Raw genomic sequence first — 14,603 nt, 5'->3', positions numbered from 1 at the left:
TTTATGAGAGTTTAGAGAACTTCAACTCCATTCATGGTGGAGGGAGACATGCAGGGCGCTGTGCGGCAAAATAGTCCCCAAAGAAAACTCATTATTCCAGATTTTCCACTGTTTCCCATCATCAACATTCCATATAAGCTCAGAAGACTCGTGTAGGTTCTCTGGTGGTTCTGGATGGTAAATAAAGTGTCTATATCTGTGTTGTAGTCATGGCGACTCCTGGTTCCTATCAGCACCACTGTAAAGACGTCTGAACCGTTTCACACCAAACCCTCTGAACCTCTCTGTTTACAGCTTAGACACTAGATTATGCAGAAACGCTCAAAGAACCCTTTACATGATTTAGAGGTTCTTTGCATTGTGAAATGGTTCTTCAGATTGATAGAGAATGTCCTGTAGATGGTTCTACATAGCACCAAAAAAAGTTCTTCTGTTCTAACAAGCTTGATATCGGACAGTAACGAAAACCCTGTTTGATTCTGAAGGCTACACTCTTAAAAAAGAGGTTCTTCAAGGGTTCTTTAGTAAAGAAAATGGCTCTATATAGAACCATGAACACTCAAAGAACCCTTTGCATCATTACATTGTTCTTTGCATGGTGAAATGGATCTTCAGATGGATGGAGAATGTGTCGTAGATGGTTCGTTGATGGAACCTTTTTGAAAAGGGTTCTACATAGCACCAAAAAGGGTTCTTCTGTTGTAACAAACTTGATATTATAACAATAGCAGAAACCTTTTTGGTGCTATATCGAACTTTATACTACACATTTTCCATCAATCTGAAGATCCATTTCACCATGCAGAGAACCATTTAATCATGCAAAGTGTTCTTGGTTCTTTATTGAACCATTTTCCTTAATAAAGAAGCCTTGAAGAACCTTTTTAAGAGTGTGGAAAATGATCAGACATTTTTTATATGAAATACAAGAAAAACGTAGGATATCAGTCCTTTTACTGCAAAAAATGGTGTCTCATCAAGTGAATGATCTTAAATATAGTTCTAATATTCTATAAATCTAATATTTTTATAATATAATCTAATATATTTATTTTTATTTTAAGATTATTTAACTTATTTCTAGACATTTTTAAACTTATTGTAAGTCATTTTACTTAGTAGAATGACTTAAACAAGTACAGATTTCTGGAAATTAGCCAGATAATCTTATAATAAGTGCACAACTGTCTAAAAATGGGAAATATTAGATATATCGACTAGTTTTATGATCATTTGCTGAGGCCATTTTTTGCAGTGTTAAAGTTATTTTCTGAGTTTTATTTAGAGCTCTATCGTTTTCAGAGCACAAAAATATCAGAAATCAAATTAATCTTGACCCCAGACTTGGAAAATCATATCAGACTGAAGGTATGAGTATCGTTTCTCCCCTGCTGTCCAGTGAAAGTGTGCTCGGTAGCCGGGTCAGCCCGTTTGGTCCAGCTCTCTGTGTAGTGTGTTATCTGAGTTAATGATGCCTGTGGACACTGTGGCACTGCCAGCTCGGCTCTATAGTCTGCTTTATGCTTGTGTAATGGGCTGCTTCTCTCGCAGTGGTGCTACACCGACTCGTCCTCTATAGCCGAGTGAGCCTGAACACAGAGGGCCGCCAGACGGACGTGCGCTCGTCCCTTAGAGCGCCACGACTGCAAACACCACTCGTTCAGCCCTGACCATCCATACATGCAGCGTTTGATGATTCTTCACTGCTAAAAATGATGCAAAAAACATGAAAACAATTCAAATCTCACCGATATATCTAATAATTTTCAGTATAAGATTGTATTAACACTAATTTTAGACTATTTAACCTGTTTCTGTCCTTTTCTTAGTCACTTTGTGTAGTGAAAGTGTCTTATAAAGCAAAAACTTGCAGAGTTGATCACTGTAATGATCTTCTTACTGGAGAAAATGATGCATCCTCTAGAACCCGTACAGAACGCAGCTGCACGGATCCTCACAGCGCCAACGCAGAGAGCTCATATCACCCCATTTATACACTGCAAAAATGATATCTCAGCAAATCTTAAATCTATCCGATACATCTGATTTTTCTCATTATGAGAGCATTGTAATAATTTTATAGGATTATTTAATCTATTTGATCTGTTTTAGGTTATTTTATGTAGTGAAAGTGTTTTATTCCATTGGCAGATTTACTTGCTTCAACTGTTGTTTCTTGAAATGAGTCAAATTGTCTGCTTTCACTGTCAAAATGGAACAAATAACCAGTTTATTTTGATCCCCGGATAATTAAATTATTAACAAATTTTCTGGTAACAGTTGCAGCACAAATGTATCTTGGCAAGGGAAACAAATTAAAAGTAGTCAGTACATTTAATATTTCTCATTATGAGACATTATTATGTTGTAAGAATATTGAGATTATAGAACTTATTTCTATTTTTTCTTGTTTTAAGTCATTTTTTCTGGTGAAAGTGTTTTATTCCATTGACAGATCATTTTACTTGTTTTCAGAAATAAAGCAGATCATTTTGCTTATTTCAAGAAATTATGTTTAAAAAAGAGTAAAATCCTCTGCCAATGAAATAAGACATCTTTACCAGATAAGTGCAATCATATAATAATAATAATAATATAGGATATATCATATAATATATCATATATCAATAATAATACAGGATAAAATAGGGGCAGTCGTGGGCTGGAGGTCAGGAAACCAGCCTCGTGACCAGAAGGTTCGATCCCCAGAGCCGACAGCACATGACTGAGGTGTCCTTGAGCAAGACACCTAACCCCCAACTGCTCCTCGGGCGCTGTGGATAGGGCTGCCCACCGCTCTGGGCAAGTGTGCTCGCTGCCCCCTAGTGTGTGTGTTCACTAGTGTGTATGTGGTGTTTCACTGCACGAATGGGTTAAATGCAGTGGTCTAATTCCAGAGTGTGCAAACACAGTTGGCAAAATGGTTCTAAATATATTGACTCAGTTTAAGATTTTTTCACTTACTTAGATCATTTTTCAGTGTCAAAAAACTGCACAGAAGTCAAAACCCTTTTACAAGATTTTTTTCAAAATTTCTGCATAATTAAACAAATCAGAGGTAATCAGAGCGGTTTGGTGTGAAACGCTTCATTCTAGATAAACTGACTGAGTCAGAGCTGCTCACAGTGGTGGTGATGGGAACCAGACGTCCCTCTAAAAGCTCCTCACAGAAAGTTCCTACATGAACTGGTTCTGAATTCACTGCCTGATGACTGAGACGCTGTTTTATGAGAGTTTAGAGAACTTCAACTCCATTCATGGTGGAGGGAGACATGCAGGGCGCTGTGCGGCAAAATAGTCCCCAAAGAAAACTCATTATTCCAGATTTTCCACTGTTTTCCATCATCAACATTCCATATAAACTCAGAAGACTCGTGTAGGTTCTCTGGTGGTTTTGATCATCCAGTGGAATAAGACACTTTTACCAGACAAAATGACGAAAAAATGTCTAGAAATGAGTTCAGTAATTTTATAATATTCAGTCTCATAAAATGAATCATTAGATATTCTATCATAGTTACAGTTTGGTAACATTTAAATCACATGAAGCAATGACACAGATGTAATTAAAAAGATGAATTCAAAAATAACCATAATATTTAATTACACACTAAATTAAATAAAATTCATACTTAAATTTTTCTTAAAAGTGAACACCAAGCATTTTTGTATTTTGCAGATGGTCAGTATCTTCATATCTGAGATTACAGACGGACATTCAGGAGGTTTAAAGATGAATTCCACCCATTTTCAAAATTCCCCCATCACTCAGTGTGTGAGGTATAATCACAGAGGAATCCAGAGGGTTTGGTGTGAAACGGTTCAGACGTCTTTACAGTGGTGGTGATGGGAACCAGGCGTCGCCATGACTACAACACAGATATAGACATTTTATTTACCATCCAGAACCACCAGAGAACCAACACGAGTCTTCTGAGTTTATATGGAATGTTGATGATGGAAAACAGTGGAAAATCTGGAATAATGAGTTTTCTTTGGGGACTATTTTGCCGCACAGCGCCCTGCATGTCTCCCTCCACCATGAATGGAGTTGAAGTTCTCTAAACTCTCATAAAACAGCATCTCAGTCATCAAGCAGTGAATTCAGAACCAGTTCATGTAGGAACTTTCTGTGAGGAGCTTTTAGAGGGGGACGTCTGGGGGGACCACTGGGAACAGTTCTGACTCAGTAAGTTTTTAAACACTGTGTCCACTCACTGTCCACTCTATTAGACACTCCTACCTTGTCAGTCCACCTTGTAGATGTAAAGTCAGAGACGACAGCTCATCTGCTGCTGCACAGTTTGTGTTGGTCATCCTCTAGTCCTTCATCAGTGGTCACAGGGTGCTGCCCACAGGACGCTGGTGGCTGGATATTTCTGGTTGGTGGACTATTCTCAGTCCAGCAGCGACACTGAGGTGTTTAAACACTCCAGCAGCACTGCTGTGTCTGATCCACTCAGACCAGCACCACACACACTAACACACCACCACCACATCAGTGTTACTGCAGTGCTGAGAATGATCCACCACCCAGATAGTACCTGCTCTGTGATGGTCCTTGGGGGTCCTGACCACTGAAGAACAGGGTAATCACATGGTTGCCTGGGATCATCACAGCCGTGATGTTATTGGTGATAACTCCCTCCTCGAGTGCTCTACTGCTTTAATACAGCAGTTAAATAAATACAGTAAGAAATGAATAAACTGGCCGTGAACGCGGCGTTTAATATGTTTTAATGTTCAGCTCCTTCCTCCTAATTATAGCTCCTTAACGAGCAGCTTGTTGCTACGTCAGAGTAACAAGCTCCGCCCACTCACTGCTCAGCCGGCAGTTCGTTCTCCAGCTCCTAACACTAAATTCCCAAACTGTCGTCACCACTGAGCAGCTTTTCAGTCAGCAGCTGTGACAGAAGAACAGCTGAACAACCTGGAATCAGCCAGAAATGAACCCAACACCATTCGCCAGACGTGTCTGATCTTCAGAGTCGGACCAAATCAGACGGAGCCGTAAAACTGAGCCAATATCAGGTTCAGCTCAGTTTGGTCAGTTTCTCCAGATCAGTATTGATGTTGTTTTGTTCCAGCCGGTCTGTAAAGCTTCTTACAGCCCGTTCAGTTTGGCGAATGGTGTTGGGTTCATTTCTGGCTGATTCCAGGTTGTTCAGCTGTTCTTCTGTCACAGCTGCCGACTGAAAAGCTGCTCAGTGGTGACGACAGTTTGGGAATTTAGCGTCGTCTCGTCTTCAGAGTCGGACCAAATCGGCTGTAAGTCAAACATGATCTTAAGTGTCCATTTCAGTTTGTGGCAAAGTAAGAAGTAAAAATGTTCAAATGGCTTGAGCGTCTCCTGCAGCTGTCAGAGTTGTATAATATTCTGTATAACATCATTGCACCTATGAGCCTTGCTGCTTTGACAGAATCCTGACTGCTACAGCTGCTGATTTATAGGTTAACAAATACAGTGGGTTGCAAAAGTATTCAGCCCCCTTGAACTTTTCAACCTTTTGCCACATTTCAGGCTTCAAACATAAAGATATGAAATTGTAATTTTTTGTGAAGAATCAACAACAAGTGGGACACAATTGTGAAGTGGAACGAAATTTATTGGATATTTTAAACTTTTTTTAGAAATAAAAAACTGAAAAGTGGGGCGTGCAATATTATTCGGCCCCTTTACTTTCAGTGCAGCAAACTCACTCCAGAAGTTCAGTGAGGATCTCTGAATGATCCAATGTTGACCTAAATGACTGATAAATAGAATCCACCTGTGTGTAATCAAGTCTCCGTATAAATGCACCTGCTCTGTGATAGTCTCAGAGTTCTGTTTAAAGCGCAGAGAGCATCATGAAGACCAAGGAACACACCAGGCAGGTCCGAGATACTGTTGTGGAGTGGTTTAAAGCCGGATTTGGATAGAAAAAGATTTCCCAAGCTTTAAACATCTCAAGGAGCACTGTGCAAGCGATCATATTGAAATGGAAGGAGCATCAGACCACTGCAAATCTACCAAGACCCGGCCGTCCCTCTAAACTTTCAGCTCAAACAAGGAGAAGACTGATCATAGATGCAGCCAAGAGGCCCATGATCACTCTGGATGAACTGCAGAGATCTACAGCTGAGGTGGGAGACTTTGTCCATAGGACAACGATCAGTGGTACACTGCACAAATCTGGGCTTTATGGAAGAGTGGCAAGAAAAAGCCATTTCTCAAAGATATCCATAAAAAGTCTCATTTAATGTTTGCCACAAGCCACCTGGGAGACACACCAAACATGTGGAAGAAGGTGCTCTGGTCAGATGAAACCAAAATCGAACTTATGTTTGGCGTAAAAGCAATACAGCTCATCACCCTGAACACACCATCCCCACTGTCAAACATGGTGGTGGCAGCATCATGGTTTGGGCCTGCTTTTCTTCAGCAGGGACAGGGAAGATGGTTAATATTGATGGGAAGATGGATGGAGCCAAATACAGGACCATTCTGGAAGAAAACCTGTTGGAGTCTGCAAAAGACCTGAGACTGGGACGGAGATTTATCTTCCAACAAGACAATGATCCAAAACATAAAGCAACATCTACAATGGAATGGTTCACAAATAAATGTATCCAGGTGTTAGAATGGCCAAGTCAAAGTCCAGACCTGAATCCAATCGAGAATCTGTGGAAAGAGCTGAAAACTGCTGTTCACAAACGCTCTCCATCCAACTTCACTGAGCTCGAGCTGTTTTGCAAGGAAGAATGGGCAAAAATTTCAGTCTCTCGATGTGCAAGACTGACAGAGACGTACCCCAAGCCACTTGCAGCTGTAATCACAGCAAAAGGTGGCGCTACAAAGTATTAAAGCAAGGGGGCTGAATAATATTGCACGCCCCACTTTTCAGTTTTTTATTTCTAAAAAAAGTTTAAAATATCCAACAAATTTCGTTCCACTTCACGATTGTGTCCCACTTGTTGTTGACTCTTCACAAAAAATGTCAATTTCATATCTTTATGTTTGAAGCCTGAAATGTGGCAAAAGGTTGAAAAGTTCAAGGGGGCTGAATACTTTTGCAACCCACTGTACATCTGTGGTGCTTTTATCATTAGTAATACAGTAACCTGCTGCATCATTAATACTAATTCACTCAGCTAGTGGAAAAAAATCAATATCCACCCTAAAGCACTGCAAAATATACTTCCTCTTTCAAGGTGATCATCAAAAGGGTTTTTTCTTTTTTAAACCAGGACATTCAGTTTAGAGGCCACTGCGGCGCTGCTATAGGAGACAAGTAGGAGTGTTCACATCACATACAGCAAAGTTTACATTCACTTAACATTTTTTATCACATTAACAAAAAATAAAAAGCACAAAAAATAAGGCAGAATCCCTGCGGTGGACGTGTTCACTCTTCCCTTATAAAATCAACAAAACAACCCAAACTTTTGCACAAGACTGTGTGTTTGTGCTGACGCAGTAGTTTTGTGAGGGGGGCTAACGGCTAAGGCTACAAGCTGAAAGGACACTTTTCTCTAAATCACTGTTTCAATTGATGTGAATCAGTTGATTTGATTACGAAATGCCTAAATAGTGATATTTAAAGTTCTAGACTGATCCTGAAGTCATTTTCCACCTCAAACAGTCTGGGAATCTACAGCGGTGCAGACGGTTTAGCGTTTATCCAGCTGAATCGGTTAGCATGGCAGTAAACAAGCAGCACGGCGCGTGTGAATATTTTTACACAGCGGATCGTTCCGAGGAGGCGTTCGCGAGAGCAGAGGAGAAAATCCATAAATCTGCTCAATCCAGTGAGATCAACAGGGCTTGTATGGCTTATGTAAAGCCGTGTGATTGGCCAGATCAGTTTCAGGGAGACAGTAGCAGATGCTAAAAGGCTAAAAACAGTGATTTGTGTTCAGATTTCTGTAGCGTCTCCTGATCCGAGCGCAGTATTTATTTACTAAATTAAATGCAGTCAGTCGTAAATTCTGCAGATTTGATTCTCTGAGTATTTATGGCAAAAAGGGGATAAATATGCAAATCTAGCAAGCACCTTACCATTTTAGTGGAAAACTAAAACTAGATCTTTCTGACGGCATTAATTAGTTTAACGCTTTTTTTTTGGTTTCTCAGACACGTCCTGACATCACCCCAGTTACGCTGCTCCTTATTAACGAAGCTGTTATGCTGTTTTTCTGTTTTCTCAGATATCACGATAAACAGGAGGTCACCAGTAACTTTCTGGGGGCGATGTGGTTGATCTCCATAACCTTCCTGTCCATTGGCTATGGAGACATGGTGCCGCACACCTACTGCGGGAAGGGGGTGTGTCTGCTGACTGGAATCATGGTGTGTCTACTCATAATAATAATAATAATAATAATAATAATAATAACAATAATAATAAATGTTTTTTCCTTCAGTATAAACTTAGTTTAGATTTGAATACTTTGGTCATTAGAAGTATTTTTAGATGCTATATTCAGTATTTCAACTATTTTGGGAATAGCAGGTTCTTAAATGATAAATAATAATATACTCTAATTATTTATTAGCATTAATGTTTGTTGACTTGTCTGCCTCGAGATTTGATACTACTTTTGAAATACAAGGTGTTCTGCATAGGCCTTTTCATATAGCTTCATTCTGGATGTTATTTTTGATAGAAAGTTTAGTTATAATTGAAAAAAATACAATATTATTAATATGAATTAAGTATTTATTCATATTTAGGGAATGAAAACTGAACTTTAAATATAGACTTGAGTCAATTTTTCACTCCCTACTTTGTGTAACCTTATTTTTTAAGTTTATGGGAATTATTGTCAGGGCTGGGCAATATGACAGTATATACTGTTATCGCGATATGTGATAAATTATAAACATTTAACTGGATTTATTGCCAAATGCTGAATAAAAATAACTGTGATGTTTATAACAAAAATATATTTTTTTAAAAAACTGATTAAATGTAGCACTACTGGTTCTTTTTCCTCGGTTTCAACTGATCAGACATCTGATTTTTTTATTGTTGTTTTTTTTTTAATCTCTAATGATTTAGAATTGCTGTCAGTTCTGGTAAATATTCTGACAGAAAGCCAGTTTGTGTGAAAAGCAGCACCAAGCTGAGCGTTATGCCTGAACCGTGGTGTTGTGTTTGTCCTGCAGGGAGCTGGCTGTACTGCCCTGGTGGTAGCAGTGGTGGCCAGGAAGCTGGAGTTGACCAAGGCGGAGAAACATGTTCATAACTTTATGATGGACACTCAACTCTGCAAAAGAGTGAGTCATTTTCATACACGCCCTCCTGATGATGAAGCACACAGTTCTCCGTGGAGTAAGAAGAATTCAGAGGAGTAGAGAACGTTATGTCAAACTGTCAGCTTAAAGCCAAACGTTGAATATGCTGATCCGCGGTGCTGAGGTACCGGCAAACAGCCAAAATACATTTTGATGACACAATTTTGTAGATGAGAGCTGGACTGCGGGTTTCCATGCCTTCAGAATTCAGAGCTACGGCGCTGTGAGTGCCGTATGCAGATGGAGTCTCGATGGCCACTGTTAGCGGTTCAGCAGCAACTTCTCTGCTAAAAAGCATTTTGGCAGATGGCACTATCCTAACTAGCAGCGTAATGATCCATCCGCTTACCTGATGCATCATTTATAACTCCTCCTGATATCAACACCCTACATGCCTAAATTTGGGAAAAATGAATCCTGAATCAAATTGATTTGCTGTTAGTTCACAATCCGCATTCACATTTTAAGCCTCGTGGCTCTTTCATTTTTTTTGCTCATATCTGATCAATTTTACATGATGGTTCACATTGGTGTAGGTAAGACCCCGTTTACACCTGGTCACTTAATGTGTCTTATATCTGGAGGCCAAACCACATAAAAATGCAAGTGTAAATGCAGCACAGACGCATTTAAAAAGTTACAGATCTGATCACTCAAACAGCTTCAGCTAAGACACATTTGAGCCACATTATAGCAGCATAAACACATTTGTCCTCCCAGTACATCACAAAACCCCTCCCAGTACAATCAGAACCCCTCCCAGTACAACCAAAACCCCTCCCAGTACAACCAGAACCCCTCCTAGTACAACCAAAACACCTCCTAGTACAACCAAAGCCCCTCCTAGTACAACCAAAACACCTCCTAGTACAACCAAAACTCCCAGTAAAACCAAAACTCCTCCTAGTACAAACATAACCCCTCCTAGTACAAAGATAACCACTCCTAGTACAACCAAAGCCCCTCCTAGTACAACCAAAACACCTCCTAGTACAACCAAAACTCCCAGTAAAACCAAAACTCCTCATAGTACAAACATAGCCCCTCCTAGTACAACCAAAACTCCCAGTACAACCAAAACACCTCCTAGTACAACCAAAACACCTCCTAGTACAACCAAAACTCCCAGTAAAACCAAAACTCCTCATAGTACAAACATACCCCCTCCTAGTACAACCAAAACTCCAAGTACATCCAAAACTCCCCCTAGTACAACCACAACACCTCCTATTACAACCAAAGCTCATCCTAGGACAACTAAAACTCCTCTAAGTACAAATAATACCCCTTTAAGTACAACTAAAACCCCTCCCAGTACAACTGAAACTCCTCCCAGTACAACCAGAACTCCACCCAGTACAATCAAAACACCTCCTAGTACCACCAAAACCCCTCCCAATACAACCAAAACTCCTCCCAGTGCAACTGAAATATCCACCCTTTACAACCGGAACTCCTCCCAGTACAACCTACGCACCTCCCACTACAACAAAACTTCTCCCAGGACAACCTAAACACCTCCCAGAACAACCAAAAGTCCTCCCAGTACAACCCAATCTCCTCCCATTATAACCAAAACTCCTCCCATTATAACCAAAACTCCCAGTACAGCTGAAACTCCTCCCAGTGCAACCAAAACTCTCCCAGTACAACTGAAGCTCCTCCCAATATAACAAAATTCTTCCCAATAAAACCGAAACTCCTCCCAGTACAACTGAAATATCCACCCTTTACAACCAGAACCCCTCCCAGTACAACCTAAACATCTCCCAGTACAACCTAAACTCCTCCCATTATAACCAAAACCCCTCCCAGTACAACTGAAACTCCTCCCAATACAACCAAAACTCCTCCCAGTACAACCGAAACCCCTCGAGTTCAACCGAAACCCTCCCAGTACAACCGAAGCTCCTCCCAATATAACGAAACTCCTCCCAATAAAACTGAAACTCCTCCTAGTACAACTGAAGCTCCTCCCCATGCAGTGCATCACTGGGCTCGTGATCCGTGTCTGTGAGGAATGATGGGTGACGCTCCTGAATGGGGATGAAATTAAATGAAATGCGTAATGTCAACATGAAGAGACACGACTGACAAAAATCTGCAGACGATGAGCTAACAGATAAACAGTTGGTGATTGGTTGTGGCGTAATGAGCAAATTTGCATATTCCGTCTCAGAGCAATCAGATTTGGAGGTGCTGATCCGCGTCCTAATCATCATCATCATCATCGTTAACCACTAGGCCAGATAGGATCGCGGTAGCAGTTGGGAGAGCAGAGAATTCCAGACGACCCTGTCTCACACAACTTCCTCCAGCTCATTCCCAGGGACCCCAAGCTGCTCCCATCTTGGAGATGTAATCCCTCCAGCGGGTCCTAGAACGACCCCAGGGTCTTGTAGGCCGTGTCTGGTACACCCCCACCGGGAGGCGTCCAGGGGGCATCCGGATCAGATGCCCAAACCACCTCTGCTGGCTCCTCTCAATGTGGAGGAGTAGAGGCTCTACTCTGAGCTCCCAGATGACCGAGTTTCTCACCCTATCAAATAGACTGTAGCCCACCACCCTGTGAAGAGGCTCATTTCTGCCTCTTGTATTCGTGATCTCATTCTTTTAGTCATTACCCACAGCTCATGACCATAGGTGAGGGTAGGAACGTAGATCGACTGGTAAACAGAGAGCTTCGTCTTATGGCTCAGCTCCCTCTTCACCACTACAGTCCGGTACAGTGACCGCATAACTGCTGCCGCCTGTCCCAGCCTGTGGTCGATCTCACAGTCCCTCTTCCCATCACTCGTGAACAAGACCCCAAGATACTTAAACTCCTCCACCTGGGGCAAGTCCTTTCCCATCACCTGGAGTAGGCATGCCATCCTTTTCCGGACTAAGACCATGGACTCAGACTTGGAGTTGCTGATCCGCATCCTAATCAATCACGTGAATTAATTAAGTGCATCATGAAGAGCAAACAAACTAACCACCAGGGTGGCACTAAACAGCAGTTTAGCCCCACCCATTCAGCTACAGCAGTTTAGCCCCACCCATTCAGCTACAGCAGTTTAGCTCCACCATTCAGCTCCAGCAGTTTAGCTCCACCATTCAGCTACAGCAGTTTAGCTCCACTATTCAGCTACAGCAGTTTAGCTCCACTATTCAGCTACAGCAGTTTAGCTCCACCATTCAGCTACAGCAGTTTAGCTCCACTATTCAGCTACAGCAGTTTAGCTCCACCATTCAGCTACAGCAGTTTAGCTCCACTATTCAGCTACAGCGGTTTAGCTCCAACATTCAGCTACAGCAGTTTAGCTCCACCATTCAGCTCCAGCAGTTTAGCTCCACCATTCAGCTACAGCAGTTTAGCCCCACCATTCAGCTCCAGCAGTTTAGCTCCATCATTCAGCTCCAGCAGTTTAGCTCCATCATTCAGCTACAGCAGTTTAGCTCCAACATTCAGCTACAGCAGTTTAGCCCCACCCATTCAGATACAGCAGTTTAGCCCCACCATTCAGCTCCAGCAGTTTAGCCCCACCATTCAGCTACAGCGGTTTAGCTCCAACATTCAGCTACAGCGGTTTAGCTCCAACATTCAGCCACAGCAGTTTAGCTTCACCATTCAGCTACAGCAGTTTAGCTTCACCATTCTGCTACAGCAGTTTAGCTCCACCAGTTGATGTGGTGAACTGAGAGACATGCCTTTTTTGCTGGATTTATTAAATTCCCTCAGCAGCACCGATTTCATTTACTGAGGTATTGATTAGATAAACCAGGTATTGGGTTATAATTCTAATTAATACTGGGACACATCAAGGAGAGGGACATGAGCCTACATGATTAAAAAGTCATTGTTAAAGGGTTCTTCAGACTGAGACCGACGGAGAATGTGTTATATGTGGTTCTAAGTAGAAAAAGGTTCAATATGGCACCAAAATAGGTTTTGCCGTTGTTACGATGTCAAGCTTGTAACAGTTGGAGAACCCTTTTGGTGCTGTGTAGACCAAAGGTCTAGTACATTAAACATTAAAAGTTTTTTTGAGTGTCCATGGCTCTATATAGAACTATTTTTTACTAAAGAACCCCTAAAGAGCCATCTTTTTGAGCATGAATTAATATAAAATGTTTGCTCAGTACTGTATTTCAATCTTAAAGTACAGGAGCAAAATCAGTGTGCATATATAATAATAATAATAATAATCTGTATGTGCCTTATTTCACTTTCATGTTAATTTCAGGTCCTTCTTATATTTATATTATTTTTTATTATTCTATTTTTCTGCAATTAGTGTTTATTTTTACGATTAGGGTTTAGTGCTGTTTTAGTGTCTATTTAAATTCACACTTTTCCTATTTACTGTTTATTTATGATATCGCTACATCACAGGGTCTGAGAGTAATGCCGTTTCAGTGCACTCTATGTCCTGTACATATTGAAGTATTATCAATAAAGCTCATTTGACTTGACTTGATAATAATAATAATAAACCTATTTAATAAACGCTTTACAAAAATCCATGAATAAAACAAAACCAGCCACACAAAACTAAGCAAATTACAACCAAATATGAGGCAAAATGACAAAATACAGGACAGATAGCAGAGCGTGCTAATAGATTGGATGGAAAATGGTCATATCAAAATTAATCATGACGTAAATCCGCACAGAGCGACTTTAGAGGAAGAAATAAAATACCATAATGTGGAATATGGGCCCTTTAACCCTCTGGGCTCTGGTCGTTCTCTTTGGATCTGTCTATCTCTTCTTAAACTCTCCTTTAAAGGCTCTTCATAGAACACGATCCTCACATGTTTCATATCTAAATGCTCCGTTATCTTCATCACTACTTTCCAAACCTGCTGCAGCAGATTCAGCAGCTGGAAACTCTCTGATGCCGTTTCACACGAGTCTCCGATGTGGACTGAATGAAGAATGAAGGGTTTCTGGTGTGACGGTCAGTCCTTAGTGAATTCCTGAGTGTCCGTCGGTCAGTTTCACACAGAATGTAGACGGACACACGAATCCAGCAGCTCCACACGGGGAGAGGCAGATGACGTGTATCTCAGCCCCTCTTCATAGGCTCATAACTCCGGATGTGAGTCTCGTAGGATCTCGTGATGAAATGGAATGGAAAGGGCGGCTCTACAGATGATGTGTAGTCATGACTGAAGGCTGAAGGTGACATTCCTCATCACTCTGACTGAATTTGGAGGCTCAGTTACCGAGTCTGTTGCTTCTTTGTTTCTGACAGGTGAAGAACACGGCTGCTAACGTACTCAGGGAAACGTGGCTCATCTACAAACACACCAAGCTCGTGAAGAAGATCGACCATGC

General features: G+C 41.2%; 1 protein-coding gene across 7 annotated transcripts in view; it reads left to right on the top strand.

Moving 5' to 3' along the window:
- kcnn1b (potassium intermediate/small conductance calcium-activated channel, subfamily N, member 1b) overlaps positions 1 to 14,603 on the top strand; it is a 114,530-nt gene that overhangs the window by 81,762 nt on the left and 18,165 nt on the right. For all 7 annotated transcript variants that reach the window (XM_017686154.2, XM_017686153.2, XM_037535777.1 and 4 more), the window contains 3 exons: positions 8,188 to 8,329; positions 9,149 to 9,259; positions 14,521 to 14,603. The exon at positions 14,521 to 14,603 is cut by the window's right edge and continues 45 nt beyond it. In XM_017686154.2, the coding sequence (XP_017541643.1) occupies positions 8,188 to 8,329; positions 9,149 to 9,259; positions 14,521 to 14,603 (336 nt within the window). The remainder of the gene's footprint in view (positions 1 to 8,187; positions 8,330 to 9,148; positions 9,260 to 14,520) is intronic.

Source organism: Pygocentrus nattereri, chromosome 28, assembly GCF_015220715.1.
Source record: "Pygocentrus nattereri isolate fPygNat1 chromosome 28, fPygNat1.pri, whole genome shotgun sequence".
Classification (NCBI taxonomy): Eukaryota; Metazoa; Chordata; class Actinopteri; order Characiformes; family Serrasalmidae; genus Pygocentrus; species Pygocentrus nattereri.
Note: the sequence above shows the minus strand (reverse complement) of the source record. Positions and strands in the feature narration are given on the sequence as shown.